Source organism: Acanthochromis polyacanthus, chromosome 4, assembly GCF_021347895.1.
Source record: "Acanthochromis polyacanthus isolate Apoly-LR-REF ecotype Palm Island chromosome 4, KAUST_Apoly_ChrSc, whole genome shotgun sequence".
Classification (NCBI taxonomy): domain Eukaryota; kingdom Metazoa; phylum Chordata; class Actinopteri; family Pomacentridae; genus Acanthochromis; species Acanthochromis polyacanthus.
This window is the reverse complement of record NC_067116.1, coordinates 12,287,602-12,308,471: the sequence shown is the minus strand read 5'-3', so window position 1 is coordinate 12,308,471 and position 20,870 is coordinate 12,287,602. Positions and strand designations below refer to the sequence as shown.

General features: G+C 38.8%; 2 protein-coding genes across 6 annotated transcripts in view; one reads left to right on the top strand and one right to left on the bottom strand.

Annotated features, from left to right (window-relative positions):
* phactr1 (phosphatase and actin regulator 1) overlaps positions 1 to 6,622 on the top strand; it is a 50,225-nt gene extending 43,603 nt beyond the window's left edge. For both annotated transcript variants that reach the window (XM_022205154.2, XM_022205153.2), the window contains exons 9-13: positions 75 to 130; positions 225 to 286; positions 1,049 to 1,189; positions 1,296 to 1,372; positions 5,255 to 6,622. In XM_022205154.2, the coding sequence (XP_022060846.2) occupies positions 75 to 130; positions 225 to 286; positions 1,049 to 1,189; positions 1,296 to 1,372; positions 5,255 to 5,270 (352 nt within the window). In that variant the 3' untranslated portion in view covers positions 5,271 to 6,622. The remainder of the gene's footprint in view (positions 1 to 74; positions 131 to 224; positions 287 to 1,048; positions 1,190 to 1,295; positions 1,373 to 5,254) is intronic.
* tbc1d7 (TBC1 domain family, member 7) lies at positions 3,702 to 20,248 on the bottom strand. Of its 4 annotated transcripts, none has more exons than XM_022205158.2 (8): positions 20,120 to 20,248; positions 19,758 to 19,891; positions 18,764 to 18,844; positions 17,458 to 17,648; positions 13,459 to 13,596; positions 11,782 to 11,927; positions 8,297 to 8,426; positions 3,702 to 7,065 (listed from the first exon to the last, which is right to left on the bottom strand). In XM_022205158.2, the coding sequence occupies exons 2-8, from the start codon at positions 19,867 to 19,869 to the stop codon at positions 6,979 to 6,981; spliced, it is 885 nt and encodes a 294-aa protein (XP_022060850.1). In that variant the 5' UTR covers positions 19,870 to 19,891; positions 20,120 to 20,248; the 3' UTR covers positions 3,702 to 6,978. The 4 variants fall into 4 exon arrangements, with proteins under 4 accessions (XP_022060850.1, XP_022060848.1, XP_022060849.1 ...); XM_022205156.2 differs by having other exon boundaries at positions 20,072 to 20,214; XM_022205157.2 differs by having other exon boundaries at positions 19,758 to 19,877; positions 20,072 to 20,214.
* Positions 20,249 to 20,870: the final 622 nt, after the last annotated feature.

The window sequence follows — 20,870 nt, the reverse complement described above, 5'->3', positions numbered from 1 at the left end:
AAAGCATGCACACACAAACAATAAAATGATATAAAAATAGGTTTCCTAAAATAGATGCACTCCTTTCTTTTCAGGCGACTGAGTCAAAGGCCGACAGCAGAGGAGCTGGAACAAAGGAACATACTGAAACGTAAGTCACTTTGCATAATATAAGAGCCAAAAAAAACACCAGAAATATTAATTATTGCTGTGTGTGATCGTGGCCTTTCTGCTGTTCCCTCCAGCTCGAAATGATCTGGAGGAGCAGGAGGAGAAGAGGGAAATCAAGAGACATTTATCGAGGAAGGTAAGACAGAGAGGATATGGACAGAACGTCTTTGATCAGCTTGTTCAGATGGTTAGTTCATAACCCAGACTAGAAATATCAACATGGTTGCCTTGGTGACTGAGGTGCAACCCTTCAGATTTCAGTCCTTTAGATGGATGATAGTATCAGTTACATCACACTGTTATTTTGTGTGTGTGATCATGTCCAGTTGAAGCTACCATTTTTCTTCTTTTCTCTTTGGTGTTATATATCTATAGTTGCGACATATATTCCAAATTTTGTGTGAATATTAATATAAATATTAATATATTTTTAAAAATTTATTTGCATTTTTTAATACAACAGCTAAATTTCACCCAAGCTGTAATTGTATTATATTTTGATGCGGATCCAAGTGCAGGGTCAGAATCATTCTTAAGCATAATTTATTATTTCTGTGGTTTTCTGTGTTTTGAAAAAAAGAGAAAAGGTCATCCTTCAATGTCAATGATTCACAGATATAAAAGGTCCACTGTTATGCCCATTTTAGCAAGTTAATGCAAGTCCCCAGAATAACACGCAATTATGTTCAGTACTGACTAAACATGAACTATGGCCCCTTTAAAACAGAATTCTATACAAATTGTACATAGAAAAACTTGGCTAATTTCTTACACCAGACAAATGAGCCACCTGCTTCACTCACAAGTGTGATACTCAAACCTCTTTTCTGCACAGATGTGTTCTTCACCACACTTACTGCCAGCATTGAGTGATTTCATGTGTTCTCTTGCCTTCCAGCTCAGCCAGAGGCCCACTGTAGAGGAGCTGAGGGAGGCCAAGATCCTCATCCGCTTCAGTGACTATGTGGAGGTTGCCGAGGCTCAGGACTACGACAGGAGAGCAGACAAGCCATGGACTCGGCTCACAGCAGCTGACAAGGTTCACCTAACATAAACCCACAACAAAACTAAAGCATATCTAACTCTGGATTTAAGTATTATGTGTCTATGTACTCTAAGTCTGAGTTTCTTTGTGTGTTCTGCAGGCTGCCATTAGAAAGGAGCTGAATGAGTTTAAAAGCACAGAGATGGAGGTGCATGAGTCGAGCCGACATCTGACCAGGTGAAAGTTAAACTCTTGCTAGCTAACCTTGTGACACAAGGAACACCACTAAGGCTCTAATGTCAGTACAAAAAATGTAAAGTTTGCCTTTGTGATGTTGCTAGAATAGCCCTGCGACAGACTGGCAACCTGTCCAGGGAGTCTCCTGTCTTTGAACGAGTCAGCTGGGATAGGCTCCAGCACCCCCCGCTACCCTAGTGAGGATAAAGTGGTGTATAGAGAATGGATGGATGAATGGATGTTGCTAGAATAGCAGTCATGTTGGAATTGTCTTTTTTGTATCATGGGAGTTTTTGCAAATCTCAGATTACATTTTTAGCGCTGGTTCAACAGTTCAAGCTGCATCGTGTCAGCCTCGACTGTATCCGTGCTGTGCTCCTGTTGGATTGTTAAAGCCATAAATAGGAGCAGCCAAGTGTGAAAATTTCAAATTACCTCCGAGTTATAATTTCTAGTCAGGGAATTTCTGACAGCTACAATATCTCCCACTCTACATGAAAAGCTACAGAGGTGTCAACAAAAATGCTTCAGATTCAGCTCAGCTAAATAGACTGGAAAACAGTATTCAGCATGTTAACATTAACCCTAACATACAGATGAGGCTTAATGAAATTAGGTTGTGAATTTAAGTGGTATTCTGTTGTAAATAGACGTAATATTTGTTATTAAATTCATCCTCAGGGTTCATGAATTTTCCTCTTTAGTCATTAATTAAATCCCCAGAAACTCACCTATGTCTCAAAGTGTTGGCCAAAATAAAAACTTGACACCATCGCCTCTTTTAGAATGTGCAGATCGCTCAAGTCCACATCTCTCTCTCCATCCATCCCTCACTTCAGCTGGAGCACACCAGCTGACTTTGGACTCACTTTAAAACTACATGAAGCCACGTAATGGAAAGTTGTAGTATTGGAGTAATTCAGCCATACACTGACAGATCGACTTGTAGGTAACCCCGTACAATTTGCTATTCCTCTTCTTCAGAATGGGGTTCTGGTTCAGACATGTTTGGCTGGACTCCTTCAATATTACAGCCTGCCATTTTGTAGCAAAGAGCAGTTCTACAGTGTTTAAGAAGAGTTGTTGGTGAGCAGACAACTCAAGCTGCAGAGAGCAGCAGAGACTAATATGTACAGTCCCTGACAAAAGTCTTGTCACTTATTTGTAGTTTTGTAGAAACAACAGCTTATAACGTGACTTTTAATTCATCCATTGGTTTTTAGAAATGGCTCATATGACAGCTAAAACCCTCCCAAATAATGTTTAATATACTAAAATAAATTTGCTTCACTGAAGAAAGATTCATCATTTAATGGACACAGAAAGGTCAGATTTTGGCAAGACAAAAGTTTTGTCACCTACAGAGAGTAATGTGAAAATTGAACAAATAATTCACTTTAAATACAAAAATATACACATCAGTTGTCATCATCAAAACATAACATCAGTGAATTAAGTATTGATGCTGTGAGATCCATATTTCATATTTTGTATGACTTCCATGAGCTTGAAGGACTGCATCCATACGGACTGATTCATACAATTTATTGATGAAGCCATCATGAATAGCAAAGCAAGCCGTCTTACATGCCTCCCAGAGTTCATCAAGATTCTTTGGTTTCATCTTCCATGCTTCCTGTTTCGTTCTACCCCAGATATGCTCAATGATGTTCATGTCTGGTGACTGGGCTGGCCAGTCCTGGAGCACCTTGATCTTCCTCGCCTTGAGGAACTTTGATGTAGAGATGGAAGTATGCATTGGAGCACCATCTTGCTGCAAAATTTGACCCCTTTTATGGTTGGGAATGTAAGAGGTAGCTAATACTTCTTGATATTTTAGGCTGTTGATATTGCCTTCCACCTTGCAAATCTCTCACACACCCCCATACTGAATGTAATCCCAGACCATGATTTTTCCGCCACCAAACTTAACTGTTTTCTGGGTGAATCTCGGATCCATGTGGGCTCCAGTAGGTCTCCTGCAATATTTGCGGTGGCTGTGATGTAATTCAACTGAAGATTCATCTGAGAAATCCACCTTCTGCCGCTTTTCCAGCGTCCATCCTTTTAGCAGGCTGTGGGCCTTGGCAAGTGCCACACGATTTTTTTTAATTGCCTTTTGTTTAGTGCTGGTTTCTGGGCACTGATTTGACCATGGAGGCCATTTCGAGACAGAATTCTACAATCTGTTCTGGTTGACACAGGGACTTGAGGTGACCAGGCCTGGTGGAGATCCGCTGCAGTGGAAAAAGGACTGGCCTTGGATTTTCGAGCCAACAGACGGTCTGCCGGACCAGGGCTTGTAAAAAACATCTCCAGTCTCCTCAGATCTTTTTTTTTTTCAAACTTTATTTATCATTTTTCATAACAAAAACATTGGTATCAATTAACACATTTCTTAAAGAAGTTGTAAACCCCCTCCCCACCAGGTGGCATTCCCCATTACAAACAGTAAACCACTCAACCCAACATATATTAAAACAAGCAGCAAATAGACACTAATTTGTGCACATACATGTACATATACATACATACATACACATATACACATACACATTCACACACAGAAGCATACATATCCTTCACATACTTGTTAGAGTATTTGTTTCCAAGCATATAAATGCTCTAAGAGGGAAATATATGTACACAAGTGTATTAAAAGGAGCAAAAAAAACAAAAACATATGAACACACACTGAAGACTCAAATCATTCTGCTTCAAATATTGTGCTTGTACTACCAACATTTAGACCTCTGATAGAGGAGAAGAAAAAAATAAAGAATAGATCCTGATCAACATAGTTTAGGCATTCAAAGGTTTAAGCCAGCAGTCATGGAAGGGCGATGAGTGATCAGGTGAAAGGCAGACTCCTAATATGAGTTATGAATCGCGACCAGGTTTTGTCATATTTATCCTCAAGTCCACATACTGTATATTTAATTTTTTCTAAGTCTAATCTTAACATCACCTCTCTAATCCAGTGGATATACATAGGAGGAGACTTTCCCTTCCAGTTCAGCAATATCAGACGGCGGGCATGCAGTGATGCATAAGCGATTGCATTTCTGTGGAGGCAGGACACCCCAAGCTCATCCCCAACTATACCAAAAATGGCTGTCAGAGGGTCAGGTTGCAGTGCTTTGCCAGGTATCGCCGAAAGTGATTGGAAGATTGAAGACCAAAAATTATGCAAAGACGGACATGACCAAAACAAGTCTCTTCAGATCATTTTCTTATTCTTTGTACTTGACGCTGAGACACACTGAAAGTGTCAACCACCTCAGCAGTGGATCTGGTCTTCGGCCCCTTGATAATCAATGCTTTGGTCTCAGGGTGAATCTTAGGCATGTTGTCAGAGGTCAAGTTTCAGTTGATGTGAAGGTCTGGTATGCTGGGGTTCTTTTTATACACACTAATTGACTGATCAATTACTGATCACAGGTGAGGCTGTAATCTAGGATTGGGTACATCATATGACAAGGCGACAAGACTTTTGTCTTTGCAAAAACTGGCTCAGTGGGCTTTACCAAGCTGTGAATGTTAGAATGCTTTTCAGCAGTTTTGCTTGGCACCAAAACATTTTTTCAAAAGTTGTTGGGATTTAAATTAGCCATTTCTTGTAAAAAAAAAAAAAAATTAAAAAATTATTAGAAATATAATTGAGGGGCACTTAAGGTCAACTTGTACCCAAACGACAAGACTTTTGTCAGGGACTGTATAAACACAGATCTACACTTTGTAAAGGAGGCAAGGTGACATGTAACCCCTCTTAACTTAGTTTCATCAATGTCAGTAAAAGAACTTTAAGATATTTTATTCTGCGAAAGTCCATGCTGCTAGCATGGACTTTAATCACTGTCTTTTTGCGGTTTCTCTTTGTAGGTTTCACCGACCATGAAGTGGCTCAGTCAGACCTCGTCCATGTTTTTATACTCCCACAGAAGCCTCAAGTGTTCAGACTGCTACCTGCTGCCCTCGTACTGCGAACGCTGTCCAGCGTCAACTTCATACTGACGGCCTCAACATGATTTTGAGCCATTACAGGAAATTGGAGAAAAGAACTTTGAGATGGATTAAACTCTCGACTGTCATCTCCTGTCAGTGGAGATTTTGCAGACTTCTTGATATTCAAAAGCTTTCAATTGTCATTTTTTTATGATGAAGAGGTGGCGATATGTTTATCTTATAGCACTTCTGTTTTTGAACAAGGCTATTGGAGGTCAAACACAGAATCTGTGCCAATTTCAAGGATGGGAATAGTAGGAAGTGAAGATGGGGCTTTGATTTTTCTTATTTTCTTGCCTTTTACCATGTCCTCACTCTACTTTCTTAACTGGACATCATCTTTCCTTGAGGATGTCCTTGTGTTGGCTCACAGATGACATCTTAAGCATTCTTTGTTATTTGCCAGAGGAATGAAAACGTGTACAACAATGTAAACTGTTGAAGGCAGCTGAATCTAAAGCCAAATTGTCCTGTAGTTCTAATCAAATTCCCAAAAGGCTCTCTCCACAAAAAGTAACAGTACAAATTTCAATCTCTAAACAGTCACATCAATCAACTGAGCAATAATTTCAAATTCTCTCCTTACTTGTCCATCTGTTTATGGGCTGAATTCAAGAGCTCAAACATTTAAGATTTCAAATTCCCAGTTGAAACCAAAGCAACTTGACTTGCTGCGGAGGTTGTGACCTTGAATGCATCCCAGAGTGACTGCTGTTGAGAGTTCAGTAACTCACTATGTCACTGTGCCTACAGTATTGTTTACAGGGAAATTAAAAGTTGCCAAAACACCTTGTTTATTTGATACCGAATATTATCTGTAGACACAGTCAAATGCTACTGAGTTCTCTGCTGAAGTATAAGAAAGTAGACTTTTTTTTGTTTTTGTTTATTGTGGAGTCTTTTACGGTACAAAATATGGAAATGGTTCATACTGGGTCTATGACTTGGCAGTTTTGACCATATAACTGAGGAGAACTAGTTGCTCTGTGTGTGTATTATGATTGTGTGTGAGAAAGCGTGTATGTATGGTTGAGTACAAGAGTCAGTAATGTAACTTGTACATGTAAAAATGTTTTGAGAGAAATATATTCTCAGAATACTAAGAGGATGTACATAGAAAGTAAGAGGCTTTTCAAATGTTTTTGTAAAGAAGAAAAAACTGCATGTGGGTATTAATTTATTGTGAGTCTTCTATGATGTATGCAGTTTCTTAAAGAAAGAAACTTATTAAAAAATAAGTTTGTGCTTCCTTGTCTTTTTACAAACAGGTTTCATGTAAAATTCACACGTCCTGCTGCACTGAACAGCTTATCATCCACTGTGTAGTCGCCGTTTCCAGTGCTCACGTCTACTTGGGTCTCTTCCCCAGTACAGTTTGAATGTTCTCAGAAGAAAGCTGGAAGTTGACTTGTCAATATGAAAAGTGGCTCCCATCTCCTCTGGCTTATCAGAAGTAACCCATGGTGAGTTTCCAGTTCAGTCATTTGGAGACAAAGTCCAATAGATGGTCAACGCTGCAGTGTCTCAGTGGAGTCCTGGTGGATTCTGAGAAAGCGGCTCACCTTTGGCTCCAGATTTTGACCTTGTCTGGCTCGAAGTGGCTATACAGCATGCATCGGGGTGCCACAATACTTGTGCCACAAGTCAATGGCTTTAGTCACAATAGCATCTGTGTTTTCCTGCGGTATCTGGAAAGACAGGTTCAGTACGCAAAGGTTATACAGAGCACCTACAAGGGAAGAAACTATGTATTTCTATGGTGGGCAAACATGGGTCTAATGAAGTTTGTATGCATCCTAAACTGTTTGGGTCTGGAAGGTTCAGAATAAGACTTCCTTGGGTTTGTGTGCACTTTGATGCAGACAATTACTGTCAGAATAGTCGATTCACGTCAACATATTTACACTCTGGAAGTTCCATCCAGAAGGTTTTGGCAGTGAGCCGCATGCTGTCTCCGCTCTATCATGGGCATACACTGTGCATTTTTATTAATCTTACACAATATCCTAACTCACATTACACATTGTAATTGGCCTTTGTGCACAGCTAGAACCTGCGACTTCTCTCTTCACACTGTATGGGTCAGTTAAACAGACACCCATCGGGTCAATCAAATGATAATTCTAAATTATAAAAGATAACAAAAATCTGCATTATTTTGTGTATTTCTGAAGCTTAAATTGCCCTGCTGGTCTTAATAATTAATTTAATGACAAATGTGCTTTTTGTCTTTAACCCTTTGAACCCCAAAACCTGCTGAAAGACATGATAACTTTAAAAAAGAATTGCCAAAGTCATATCATTTATCTGAGCCAGAAACTGTAAATATAGAACAAATTGTTGGATTTTTTTACTTTCAGACTACTAATCTGTGCCAAAAGTTCCATCATATTTTACATGTGCCATTTATCAACTTGTAAAGGACAAAAAAAAATCTGCATCCACTAAGCCATTAATAATTTAGCTGTGACTAACAGTCAGTCAAGTGACAAATAATTCTGGTATTTTTCATATGGAAACAAATTAAAAAGGCAAATATTAATCATCTACAGCATGTTGAGCCAAAATTTTCCCACTACTGGCTATAGCTGGAAGCAACTGGGAAAAAAAGGCTACATTGAGTAAATATTTAGAGTTAAAAGACTTAATGGATTTTTTCTTATACATGGAACAGGTCAGTCTTACAATGGAACATCACTGATACTTATTTTTTGCCAGCATTTTGGTGGTGATAAAATATGGCCAATGAAACATTACTAGAATCTAACTTAAAAAGCATTAACTGATGTATTAGTTTTGTTTTTTTCTGCTGTGTCGACAAAGTATCAAAATGTGACTTCAAAAATCAAGGTTCACACCCACCCATGGATTTTATGCACATCACACCCCTCCTACAACACAGTGCCATCATTTACTTACATTACACAGGAACCTGACCACACCCTCTGACCGGTTGATGCCCATCAACATGATCTTGTAGCTGAGTAAGATCTCCAGGGCCACAAACACCAGGATCTTACAGGAGCCACTGATCACTTTGTCCCACACCCTAAAGACAATTCAACAATCAGACCAGTCTAAGGGATTCAAAGTCAGCTGTCTTGAGTATACAATAAGCATGAAGGAAACATCTTAGCTTTCAGAAGGCATGGAGCTTGAGCGCTTAGGTGAACTACATATTCAGTTACAGTACATTTTAACATATCTTATAGTCTCACAAAAGTCTCTTTCAGAAATGTGATTCTTTCCATTTGGCTTCAAGTCTGCAAAAGTCACAACAGCAATCGATCTTTATGAGTGTCTCCAAAGCAAGACAGCTGTGCACATTTACACACATGCCACAAGAGTAATAATTTCCTTTTCTTATTTAGAATTCTAAATGATCCCAGACATGGTGACAGGTTTAATCAGGATGTATCAGCAGTTCACACTGTGTACTTCTCTTCACACCAGACAGAATAGCATCAAGTGTTTATCAGCTGTAGTTAAATTGTTTGTTACATACAGGCCGTCCTCATGGTGAGTCCTGAGCTCCATCACAGCTGTCAGGTTATTTCTATTTTACTGGTGAAAGTGCGACCTCTTTACTTCAGTCAAAATATTTGTCATGTTAACAAAGAAAAATTGTGAATGTTCTTCTATTATCAGAGGAAGTGAATGAGATCACTGTGCTTTAAAGTATCTAACTACGTATAGGGAACTACAGTGCCTTGTGAAAGTATTCAGCCCCCTTGAACTTTTCAACCTTTCGCCACATTTCAGGCTTCAATCATAAAGATATAAAATTTTAATTTTTTGTCAAGAATCAACAACAAGTGGGACACAATCGTGAAGTGGAACGAAATTTATTGGATATTTTAAACTTTTTTAACAAATAAAAACCTGAAAAGTGGGGCGTGCAATATTATTCGGCCCCCTTGCATTAATACTTTGTAGCGCCACCTTTTGCTGCAATTACAGCTGCAAGTCGCTTGGGGTATGTCTCTATCAGTTTTGCACATCGAGAGACTGAAATTCTTGCCCATTCTTCCTTGCAAAACAGCTCGAGCTCAGTGAGGTTGGATGGAGAGCGTTTGTGAACAGCAGTCTTCAGCTCTGCCCACAGATTCTCGATTGGATTCAGGTCTGGACTTTGACTTGGCCATTCTAACACCTGGATACGTTTATTTATGAACCATTCCATTGTAGATTTGGCTGTATGTTTTGGATCATTGTCCTGTTGGAAGATAAATCTCCGTCCCAGTCTCAGATCTTTTGCAGACTCCAACAGGTTTTCTTCCAGAATGCTCCTGAATTTGGCTCCATTCATCTTCCCATCAATTTTAACCATCTTCCCTGTCCCTGCTGAAGAAAAGCAGGCCCAAACCATGAGGCTGCCACCACCATGTTTGACAGTGGGGATGGTGTGTTCAGGGTGATGAGCTGTGTTGCTTTTACGCCAAACATATCGTTTTGCATTGTGGCCAAAAAGTTTCATTTTGGTTTCATCTGACCAGAGCACCTTCTTCCACATGTTTGGTGTGTCTCCCAGGTGGCTTGTGACAAACTTCAAACAAGACTTTTTATGGATATCTTTGAGAAATGGCTTTCTTCTTGCCACTCTTCCATAAAGGCCAGATTTGTGCAGTGGACGACTGATTGTTGTCCTATGGACAGACTCTCCCACCTCAGCTGTAGATCTCTGCAGTTCATCCAGAGTGATCATGGGCCTCTTGGCTGCATCTCTGATCAGTCTTCTCCTTGTTGGAGGTGAAAGTTTAGAGGGACGGCCGGGTCTAGGTAGATTTGAAGTGGTCTGATACTCCTTCCATTTCAATATGATTGCTTGCACAGTGCTCCTTGAGATGTTTAAAGCTTGGGAAATCTTTTTGTATCCAAATCCGGCTTTAAACTTCTCCACAACAGTATCTGGGACCTGCCTGGTGTGTTCCTTGGTCTTCATGATGCTCTCTGCACTTTAAACAGAACCCTGAGACTATGACAGAGCAGGTGCATTTATACGGAGACTTGATTACACACAGGTGGATTCTATTTATCATCATCAGTCATTTAGGACAACATTGGATCATTCAGACATCCTCACTGAACTTCTGGAGTGAGTTTGCTGCACTGAAAGTAAAGGGGCCAAATAGTATTGCACACCCCACTTTGCAGTTTTTTTATTTGTTAAAAAAGTATAAAATATCCAATAAATTTTATTCCACTTCATGATTGTGTCCCAATTGTTGTTGATTCTTGACAAAAAATTAAAATTTTATATCTTTACGTTTGAAGCCTGAAATGTGGCGAAAGGTTGAAAAGTTCAAGGGGCCGAATACTTTCACAAGGCACTGTATCAAAAATGACAACTAATAGACAAGTAACAATGAAAGCATATTTCAAGTTGCTATATTTAAGTAAATTATTACACATGGATAGAATTTTCAATTTTTAGGAAAACATACTTGACTATTAGTTGTTTGGATAGTTTGATTAGCTGTTTTTTTAGTCGTTTGTTTCTGAATGGATTACAGATAATTTCATTTATTGTCTTATCTTATATGCATGAAAAATATTGTGCAGGTACTGTGGTTCTCTTCATTACTGTTGGGGGTATGTTTGAATGAAACTGTGAGGGACTTCTAACATAAAAGTGGCCTATTTCTACATGACAGAATGAAGTCAGTTTAACAGATAAGGTCAGCAATTTCAAAAATTACATAACTCGTGTTTGAGAAAGGCTAACGTGAGAAGCTATCATGCATGTTTACAAAGTGATTTTTTTGTGGGAATCAACACAAACACCATCACTGTACACAGTAAGACAAGTGCACAAGGTCAACTGTTGCTACACTGTTGAGGTGTGCCATATACAGTAAAGTGAACTTTGAATCATCCAAAAAGATGCCCAGCAGTTTTTCAAGTCATTGAGGCACAATATAAAGATGCTAAGAAATATGCAAACATCCTAAGGACTTCTAATATGCAGAAGCAACAACCAGCTGAGCACCTATTTGTACTTGCTTTGACTGTGTTACACAAGCAGAGATTTTTTTCATACTTCACTAACCTGGTAAAAGTGCATTTTACACAGAGTTGAGTAATTGCTATTTGAATAAGACAAATGCTGCAACAGATCCCTTGAGAAATTAACTACTTTGTTTCCAACTAATCAACCAGAGTTCAGTTTGTGAAATTAACGGCTTTAATTGCGAACAAAGCAAAATGTAGGAGGCATGCATTAAAATGTTAGGCATGTTTCTTGTTTCTTAGCAGCTTACCAAAAAGAGCTTTGTAAATAACCTTAACAGCAAAAACAGTTTAGCTCCAAAAAATACTGTTCAGAAAATGCCTGAATCCTTGCCATGTTGGCTCAGTCAAAGTGTGGCGAAATGATGGCCATCTGGAGTCATCAGTAAACAAACCTCTGCAAGCTAGATTCAGGCAGGCAGCCAGCGAAGCAGCGTCTGAACCAAAGGTTATGGGGCAGCTGAACCAGGGCTCCTGTGTTCTTCAGATGGTTCAGAAGTCGGGGTTCCTCCTGACTCAGGTAATGCTCCAGGCTCTTTGGCTACATGAGAACAGAACAGTCCAAACAGGAGTAAACAACAAAGTGTAATTCATAGTGATGCACATACAAAACCAATGTGATTTCAATTCTTGGGTCATAAGAACTTCATCAGACTAATGCTGGCATTTTACAAACCATATTTACACTATAATTCCTAATATGTATCGACGGTAGAGTAGTTTGCCTCAAAGCAAGAAAGTCCTGTGCGAGCTTTCTCCAGCTGCTTCAGCTTCCTTATACAATTCAACTACATACTGGATAGGTGAATTAGTGATTTTAAATTGGCCCTGGTGTGAGTGTGAACTGTTGTCTGTCACTCTGTTAGCTCTGTGACAGGCAACCGTGCCCCACCTCTCACCCAGCTGAGGGTGGGGCCAGGGGTAGGCCCCAGCCCTCTGGAATCCCCCACAGGACTAAGTGGGTATAACACCTGGATGGTTGATGTGGTTTACAATCTCTCATCACTGACTGCATGATGCATGTTCAAACTATTTGTAACTTCATAATTAAAACTCTACATGCACAAAAGCAGAAATCTGCACATGTATCTTGATCAGATTTATTAATTTGCACATACACCTGGTTCTGTTTATTAAATATCAATCATTGTGCAACTGGGCTCGCATGCATCATCTCTTCTTTGACAGTTCATCACAAATGGGTGTAGAAACACCTGTTAACATTTGCAATCAAGCCTAAACCACAAACGCATAAGTTTCAAATTTGTGGTCCTTTGATTTCTAAACTGATGTACAACATCAGGAAAAATAACCTAATGTAACCCTAAAATTGTGATTTTTATCATTTTAAAAGTTGCCAAAAGTAAAAACGTTTGCATCTGATTCAGTAATGCAACCAAAATTAAGGGACTTCTTAACTGAACTGCAGGCTGTGTTTACACAGAACAGATAAATATGGGCACAAATTAAAAATGTAAGTAGTAAATTATCTATAGTATTTTTTTTTTTAGTATTTATAAAACATGGGCGATGTAAAAAAAAATGTACATGTTGTTTCCTGTGTTTTTTTCAATTCCACTTTTGTTCTGTCTTTTCTTTATTAGCTTTGCCATTAAAACAGTGTTGTACTGCACAGAAGACATTTCTGAGTTCTCTGTACTTCCAGCCATGGTTGCAGAGTTTCCATAAAGGTGGAGGACTTTATACAGCAGTGAAAAACAAGGCCACAGTGAGAAAAATGGGATAGGACCAAAAAATGCCCAGAAGCCACTTGGAGTTGAGAAGGTTAAAGGAAACTAAACTAAATCCTGAAAATTTGGCTAGATATTTTGAATCCTTCAATTTTGCTTTACATATGCCAACCACTTCATTCTGTAAACGACTACGTCGTCAATTTTAAAACTCAATCTGACTTGACATAGCATCTCTGGGGGAAGCAGCAATAAAATATAAAACATTTTCTACAATCAGCTACAGTGAGCCATGTCCATATGCTTTAGCGAAACTACCATTTGAAACTATTTGTTAACAGGCCCCAGATTTATTTTCCTTAAATTAAATGTAGTACTTACAAGGTGTGGTATTGAATCTCCAAACTTTGTGTGGAACTGACTGACAAAACACTTGATAAGCCAATAGCAGTCAACAGGATCATCTACAATCTCTTCCATGGCTCGGCTGATGGAGAGAAAGTCTTCATTCTCCTCATCCTAGAAAAAAACGCATCCACAATTTAACACCATATAATGCACAGCCAAAGGTAAAGAAACTATAGAGGAATCACTGTAGATGTCTGTAAGCAATAGTGAGATGGTATCTAGCACAACACGAGTGGAACAGAGTTTTGATAAGTGTTAGCTCACAATATATCTAGTGTAGAGTTATACTAGGTTTCATTTAGTAGTCAAAATACATCGGAATTTGATTTTAAGTGCACCAGCTGTCAAAGGTTTAGCAAGTTTATTTGTTAATATAAACAAGTAAGTACTTTTAGGGGGCAGAAACCATTTGATTTTGAAGACAGACAACCATACTTACTATTCTTGCATTATTTATATAAGCAAAACACTGTACATCGTAAAATACATCCATTATTTCAAAAGAGATGTGCACAATTTAAGGATAACCAACTATGAGTGATTAAGACTCCCTCTGCCAAACAAAAGTCTCTGTGACTTTCTTGATTAACTACGGACACAAATGTATCTAAGTAGTCAGTTACTGATGTCACAAGGGCTGATACAGTCCTTGGTGCTGTGTATTTGTGTGGTTTGTTTCCTTTTTCTCTTCAGGGTGAGCCCAGCAGGAGTGGCCAGGTGCACATGTGGTCAGTCTACAAATTAACATGGAGTTTCAAAGCCAGGTCACCCTGATCATCGTTGCCAGTGGGCCAGATCGACAGCTAGTAAGCTATGTGGTGTTGATGTCTTTGTTTTCAGCCTAAACATGTGTTCTTTTATTACTTCAGTTCAGGTTCATGTTTGTCAAGACTTGCTTTAATTTGAATTTACTTTTATTTGAGTTTGCAAATAAATTGATTTTTGCTCTATAATCAGTTTCTTGTCTCTTTAATTTTTATTTTTTTTTACATCATTTGTTACTCTCCTCATCCCCTGGCTCACGGAGATGTGACAGTTTGTAAGTGATGTTCTTTCAATTTCAGTATCCATGAGGTTTCCACTAATTACAAACACTTTAACAAGTCATCAGTTCAACAATGATTTATCGTCAGATGTTCTTAGATAACACAAAATGTGCAGGCAGCTCAATATCAAATGGGAATACACTATTCTCTCACTACTGTTAGCTACTTAAAATGCATCAGATTCTGATCGGTACCATTATGTAATCTGAAGACAGTATGAAAAATGCTCAACCATGCCTGTGAACCTATGAAAACTAGTAAAGTAATACAGCTACAGGTCTGAATGAATGCAGCCAGGAGGCACGGATCAACACCCCCTCTAGCTGCTTTACTGTCTACAAGATCGATGCATCAAGTTTTTAAAAAATGTTCAGATGGGTGCTTTTAATGCAATAAAAATATCACTTTAATTTTGCTGTATCAGTGTGACAATCACAATTTCTTCTCCAATCAGTTCTGCATTTAGGACCGTCACCTGAACATTTAACCCTCATCAGTTCACCTGGGGTACATTCGGACCCCAGGGGTATATAAGTTGTCATATTTTTTTATTTACAAGTTGGATTTTTCAGTCCCTTTAGTTAGTTGTCACCCGCACAGTTGCCATCACATAAACCAAAGCTTATTTGATTCCAACCAGGTTTGGTGCATATATAGAAAAAAATCATTTGGGGTCCATGGGGACCCCAGCCAGACTGTGCATGTTTTATTTATGTATGTTTGTGTTATGGTGCTCTTGTGATGACTGCTTCAGTTACATTGTGTTTCATTTCAATTCAGGAGTTCTGACACTAGTACTGTAAGCAATACACATTTGTAATCATCAATAGCAATTTTACTGTTTCTTTCATATTTGTATCTATAGACGCAGGATTTAAAGTGAAAAATATTCCTGAGCTTGAACGTTTTGCTTTTGGGTAGGGGTACAATCTAGCTAGCTAACTAGTAAGAAATTAAGACATCTGCCTTCGCAAACTCAGACTACAGATTAAAGTAATACCAAAAAAGGTCAGTAGGTTGTGACAGGTACTCCATCTGACTACAACATGGTGCAAATATAGTGTTTAGCAATCAATCAGTAAAAGACATGTAAAAACGACATTGATTCACCACTTCACAATATGTGCACCATTTGCACTATATATTCTGAAATACAACTATGTAAACAGTTACAATGCAAAAAAAAATCTAAATAACTGAAAATAAGGTTTATAACAGCAAACTATACTTCAGTTGAAATATTAACAAAAAACATTAAAGTGCTCTAAGAACTGGTAACTTATATGATCACAAATAAATAAGAAAACAGAAAATAAACAAATACAGATTACTACAGACAACTACAGGTCAGTTCAATTAAAAAAAACATTTACGGTGCTACAAGAACTGGTAAGCCGAATCTTTTTTTCCTATCTGTTTCTTCTTTCTTTCTGAAATCTTTTACTTCTTCCATCAGTGTTGAGGCATTGTTCACTTTTCTGTTTGCCAGATGTTGAGTTACTCTGGCCGCATCATCACCAAAAAACTGAAGCACATTCAGAATTTTGTCCATGTTCTGGCTAGTGGCTTCATCATATGCAATGAAAATACACATCTTCTGAGCTTTTCAGAAAGACTTTTCTTAAATGCTGGTGCTATGCCATGTGTATTTATGGAACCAGCATGCTGATTTGACATGGACAATTTTGACAAAGCATTTTCATCTTCAGCCCACTTCTTACACAGACTAACGAGTGGCTGAGACCTGTTGAATGACGAGCCATGCTTTGCAATGAATGTGCACACGCGTATTTTTAAATTACAAACCCAGCCTGATGCCGGTACCTCAGTGGTAGTTGTTGCTCCTGGACAACAAGTTTCAGAGTGGACAGCAGCTCTATGGCCGGGTTTGACTTGTGACATGGTACAGAAGCAAGCACCTGGCTCTATCAAATTTTTTTTTGCACCAGCAACCAAAGGTTTTGGCGTCTCTGCTCAACTCTACCAATCATGTGAAGCACGTGAGGAAGGAACGTGGCAGAGTTATGTGACAATGGGTGTACGTTTGTCCTTCCATCTATTGTCTGTGCACGTTACTCAAAAGAGCAGAATAATGGATTTGGATGAAATTTTCAGGAAAGGTCAGAAATGACACAGGGACCACCTCATTAGATTTGGGAGGTGATGTGGCTTATAGTCTGGATCCACGGATTTGTTAAAGATTGCTGTATCATTGAGAGACAGCAACACGGCATCACCACAACCATGACAACAAGTGAACGCTATGTTAGCTGTCTGCTGACGATCACATGACTGTGATCCTACTACAAATCCACCACTGTGGACTTACCAGTCGGAAATGATACGACTGAGAAGCCTTGGCAGAATACTGCGCTCTCTGAGTGCCGGTATGGACTCAACTGCAGCTGGATCTCAACGTCTTTCTAAGATCCGCCCCCACTCTACTTCCCATTGGCTAGTGATAATAGTTTGGTTGAGAGCAAAAGCTGTGTTCCCCTCATTCCATTGATAGATGAACTCGATTGGCAATGTAGTCTTATCTTTTTTTTTTTCAAGCCAAACGCCAGCACTGCACGCCGGAAATCCGGCCCGGTAAGCCATGTAGACGACACACGTTTTAGGAAAAATATACATTGAGAGGATATGGACAAGTACAGAAATGTGAAACAGATGAAATACTACTGGGGTCCAGCTGGACCCCAAGTGTACAGATGAAGTAGGTTTTACCATGTGTACCGATTAGGGTTAAATGACAACTGTCATATCAAATACTTCAAAGCCGGTTCTGTTTGACCTTGAACTGCGATCAAGGTGTCAGCTGCTTCTTCACTGCCTTACACATCATCTCTATACATCATCTAAGGTTCCTGTCTGATGCTTTATCCATTCAGTTTCAGACAATATCACTTTATGTGCTTCATCTTACTGGGGGCGAGGTCTCGGAGCACCGTGGGAGGACCTGGCTCTCCAGCTGGAACATGCGCAGGTAGACGTGGGTGGATGGTGTGGAGGAGTTGATGTATCTCATCACCTCCAGGGCCTCCAAGATATCCTGGTACTGCTCCTTCCTGTAGCCTCCAACCAGAGCATGAGAGTCACTGTGGGGAGGCAGGATGCCTGGAGGGACAGTAGAATAGGAATGAGGAAGTGTGCACACTTTAAGGTTTTCAATGGATGAGTAAAATTCAGCTAAGGAGTAATAATGTGTAACAAATCATCTAGACATTCAAATTCTTTTATTGATTAATCAAAGGACATTTTATTACACTTTGATGATTGCCTTAACAATAGAAACATATGAAATGGTAGTTAACTAGGCACGTTTTTGACAAATGGCCTATCAAGTTTCCAAAATTACGCTTATGTATGTTACTTTTTGACGGAAAAAAGTGAACTTTTTTTCCCGTCAAAAGTAACATACAAAAGTAACATACATAAGCGTAATTTTGGAAACTTGTCAAAAACGTGCCTAGTTAACGATAATTTCATATGTTTCTATTGTTAAGGCAATCATCAAAGTGTAATAAAATGTCCTTTGATTAATCAATAAAAGAATTTGAATGTCTAGATGATTTGTTACACATTATTACTCCTTAGCTGATTTTTACTCATATTTTTATTAAAACTGATTCCATTCCATCATAAACCATGATGAAAAGAAATCCACTAGGACCAATTTCAAATGATGGACAAGTCATAAAATGTTCAGAGTGAATATTTTATCATTATCAATCATAGCATAAAATGCACATGGTCGATCTCAAAGCCCACATATCTCTACACTGTGTCTACAGTTGTCCCATTTTAAACTAGCAATCACTGCAACATATCAGAAGATCAGTCCTAAGGTATACTGTTAATTCTTACCATTTCATCTAGTCCTAATGGCACAGTAAAACATGGCGGCGTTTGTGAGTGGCAATGGGGAGCAGTTAGCCAAAAACATCTTGGTTGCACAGGCAAAGAAAATATGTTAACTGAGTGTTTTAATTAGAAAACATAGGTATGGTACTACAAGTTGTGTGCAGAGTTAACAGCTCAGTTGCGGCTTTATTACTGAACAACTTTTACAAAATTAATCAGCCAACATGGTTAATTAGTTCAACAGATAACACTGAAAGGAATGCTTATACTGTCTTAAGGCATCATCAATTTCTGAAATCTGTTCACTGTGGGTTGGATTTGAGGTACCTCCAGTGGTGTGTGTGTGACCGGTTGTGTCGGTTTCTTACCCAATAGTACCTTCCACACATGGATTCTATACATGGAGGGGAGGGGAAACCTCTGACTGAATGTGCTCAGCTTCTCGAGATCTGTAAGAGAGTAAAACTCATCTGGTATTTCATCAGATGAAAAACGACCAGCTTTTTCCACTGTAAAGACTGAGGAGTAATACATATTTAGCAGAGAATGAAGCAGATTAGTGGCAGTGACCATTTTAACTCTTGCGTACAAAACATCAGGTTTTCCTTAAGTTGTACCCTTCCACTGAAGCAGCATTCAGGTGATACTCTGGCATATTTGATCAATTCATCAGAGGCTTATTCAAGTACATCAGCTTGCAGTCATTGTTGACCTATTACAAATGTAGCCGTGCCTCAGGTTTCTACTTCGACGTAGCTCATTAAAAAGCATTGTTTGTAGTGGTGGTAAACATAGTATAAGGATTAAGTTCAAGTTTCAGAACTCAGACTGTTCAATAGATGCTAAAAATAATTTAACAAAAAACAAATACTCTCTTTGCAATATATGTAATACACAAGACTGTCTTGCTAGGATATCACTCTGTTAATAAATAAGGACTGCACAGTGGACTTGCAGCTAAAACATCCCTGGTTTGAGTCCTGACCGGGACCTGGGATATTTCTGTTTGCATGTTCTCCCTGTGCATGCGTGGGTTTTCCCCAGGTATTCTTCCTCCCACAGTTTAAAAACATGCAGAGGTTAATTGGTAATTCTAAATTGTCCGAAGCTGTGAATGTGAGTGTGATTGTCTCTGTGTGTAGCCCAGTGACAGACTGGTGACCTGTCCAGGGTGTCACCTGCCGTCACCCCAAGTCAGCTGAGAAAGACTCCAGCCCTCCGTGACCCTAATGAAGATTAAGCAGTGTATAGATACTGGATGGATGGATGTTGCGATTGCTCTGCAGAGAACTCAGCATTAATGCTACCTAGTTTTACACAAAGGTTTCTTCTGAATGTTGGTGAATATGAACAGTTACCTACCCAGGGGATTATCCTTCAGCAGTATTTCCAGAGATTTCTTCTCCTCCACTCCTCTGAAACCCACTTTCTCGTAATACGCGGAGCGGAAATTTCTCTGAGGGTCATCAGCCATTATTCCACCTGGACAACGGAGGCTACAAATAGGTCTTAAGCTTTACATGTAATACGGTGTTTAAAGTGTTACAGTACAGACACGTTAGCTTGAAGAGAAAAACATGTTTACAAAATGTAGCTGTGACAAAAACGTAAATAACTGAGTAAATAGGAAGGTTGCTAAAAACAACAGCGTGGAGACGGTAATGTAATTGACTTACAGAAAACACACGGGGAAGTATTCACTGAGCTGTTCACAAGGAGTTTACCTTTGTGTGTTTGACGCTTTGTATGAGCTACAGCTAAGCTACATAAGTGACATACTGACTGTCCTCCTCATCAAACAACCTCCGGGTAATACTATCAAAATAAATTTTGTAGCGATCTTGAAGGCATTTTAGAATATATTCGTTATCACACTCTTGGTCGTTTTATAAGAAGGCATCGATTTCAGAAGTGACGCCGCTGACACGTGGATCTCAATACATGAAACACTACATTTGTCCCCCAATGAAAGCGCAAACCAAGCAGGACCTTTATTTTGAAAACCTGCGATAGCGTCCGCTCATTTTTTCAACTCTTTATTCAGAACGAATAATAACATCAATAATACAGACAAAGGTACATATTCAAAACACCGTATAATCAATAGCAATAATTAAGCCTAAGTACCTGAACAGTAAGAGAGAAAATAAAATAAAACAATAAAATTAATTAAAATAAAAAATTATATAAAAATAAAGACTAAAGTACGAGCGTTAGAATATGCCAGGGGGTATCCAAACAATATCGACTTCAAAATTCACACGTCCAGGGACTACAAAATTCAGGTCACACACATTCAAAACGTCTATACCTAGTACATACAAAAACAGTTTTTAAAGCCTTTTTGTTTCTAGAGTCACTAATCATCTTAAAGTAATGGAGAATATCAGTATAAAAACAACTAAAATTTGGTTTAAAATCTTAGTTTACAATTACTAAACTTGCATTTATGAAAATAAAATTTTGCTAGAATGA

What these genes read in the sequence shown, in the direction of transcription:
- tbc1d7 (XM_022205158.2), bottom strand. Translation starts at nt 19,869, where the DNA reads ATGGCTGATGACCCTCAGAGAAATTTCCGCTCCGCGTATTACGAGAAA. An exon ending in CCTGAATCTAGCTTGCAGAG is followed by an intron (nt 8,427 to 11,781) that starts GTTTGTTTACTG and finishes AATTGTCTTTAG; the next exon opens with GGTGTGGGACAAAGTGATCA. An exon ending in TGGTCAGGTTCCTGTGTAAT is followed by an intron (nt 7,066 to 8,296) that starts GTAAGTAAATGA and finishes CTGTCTTTCCAG; the next exon opens with ATACCGCAGGAAAACACAGA.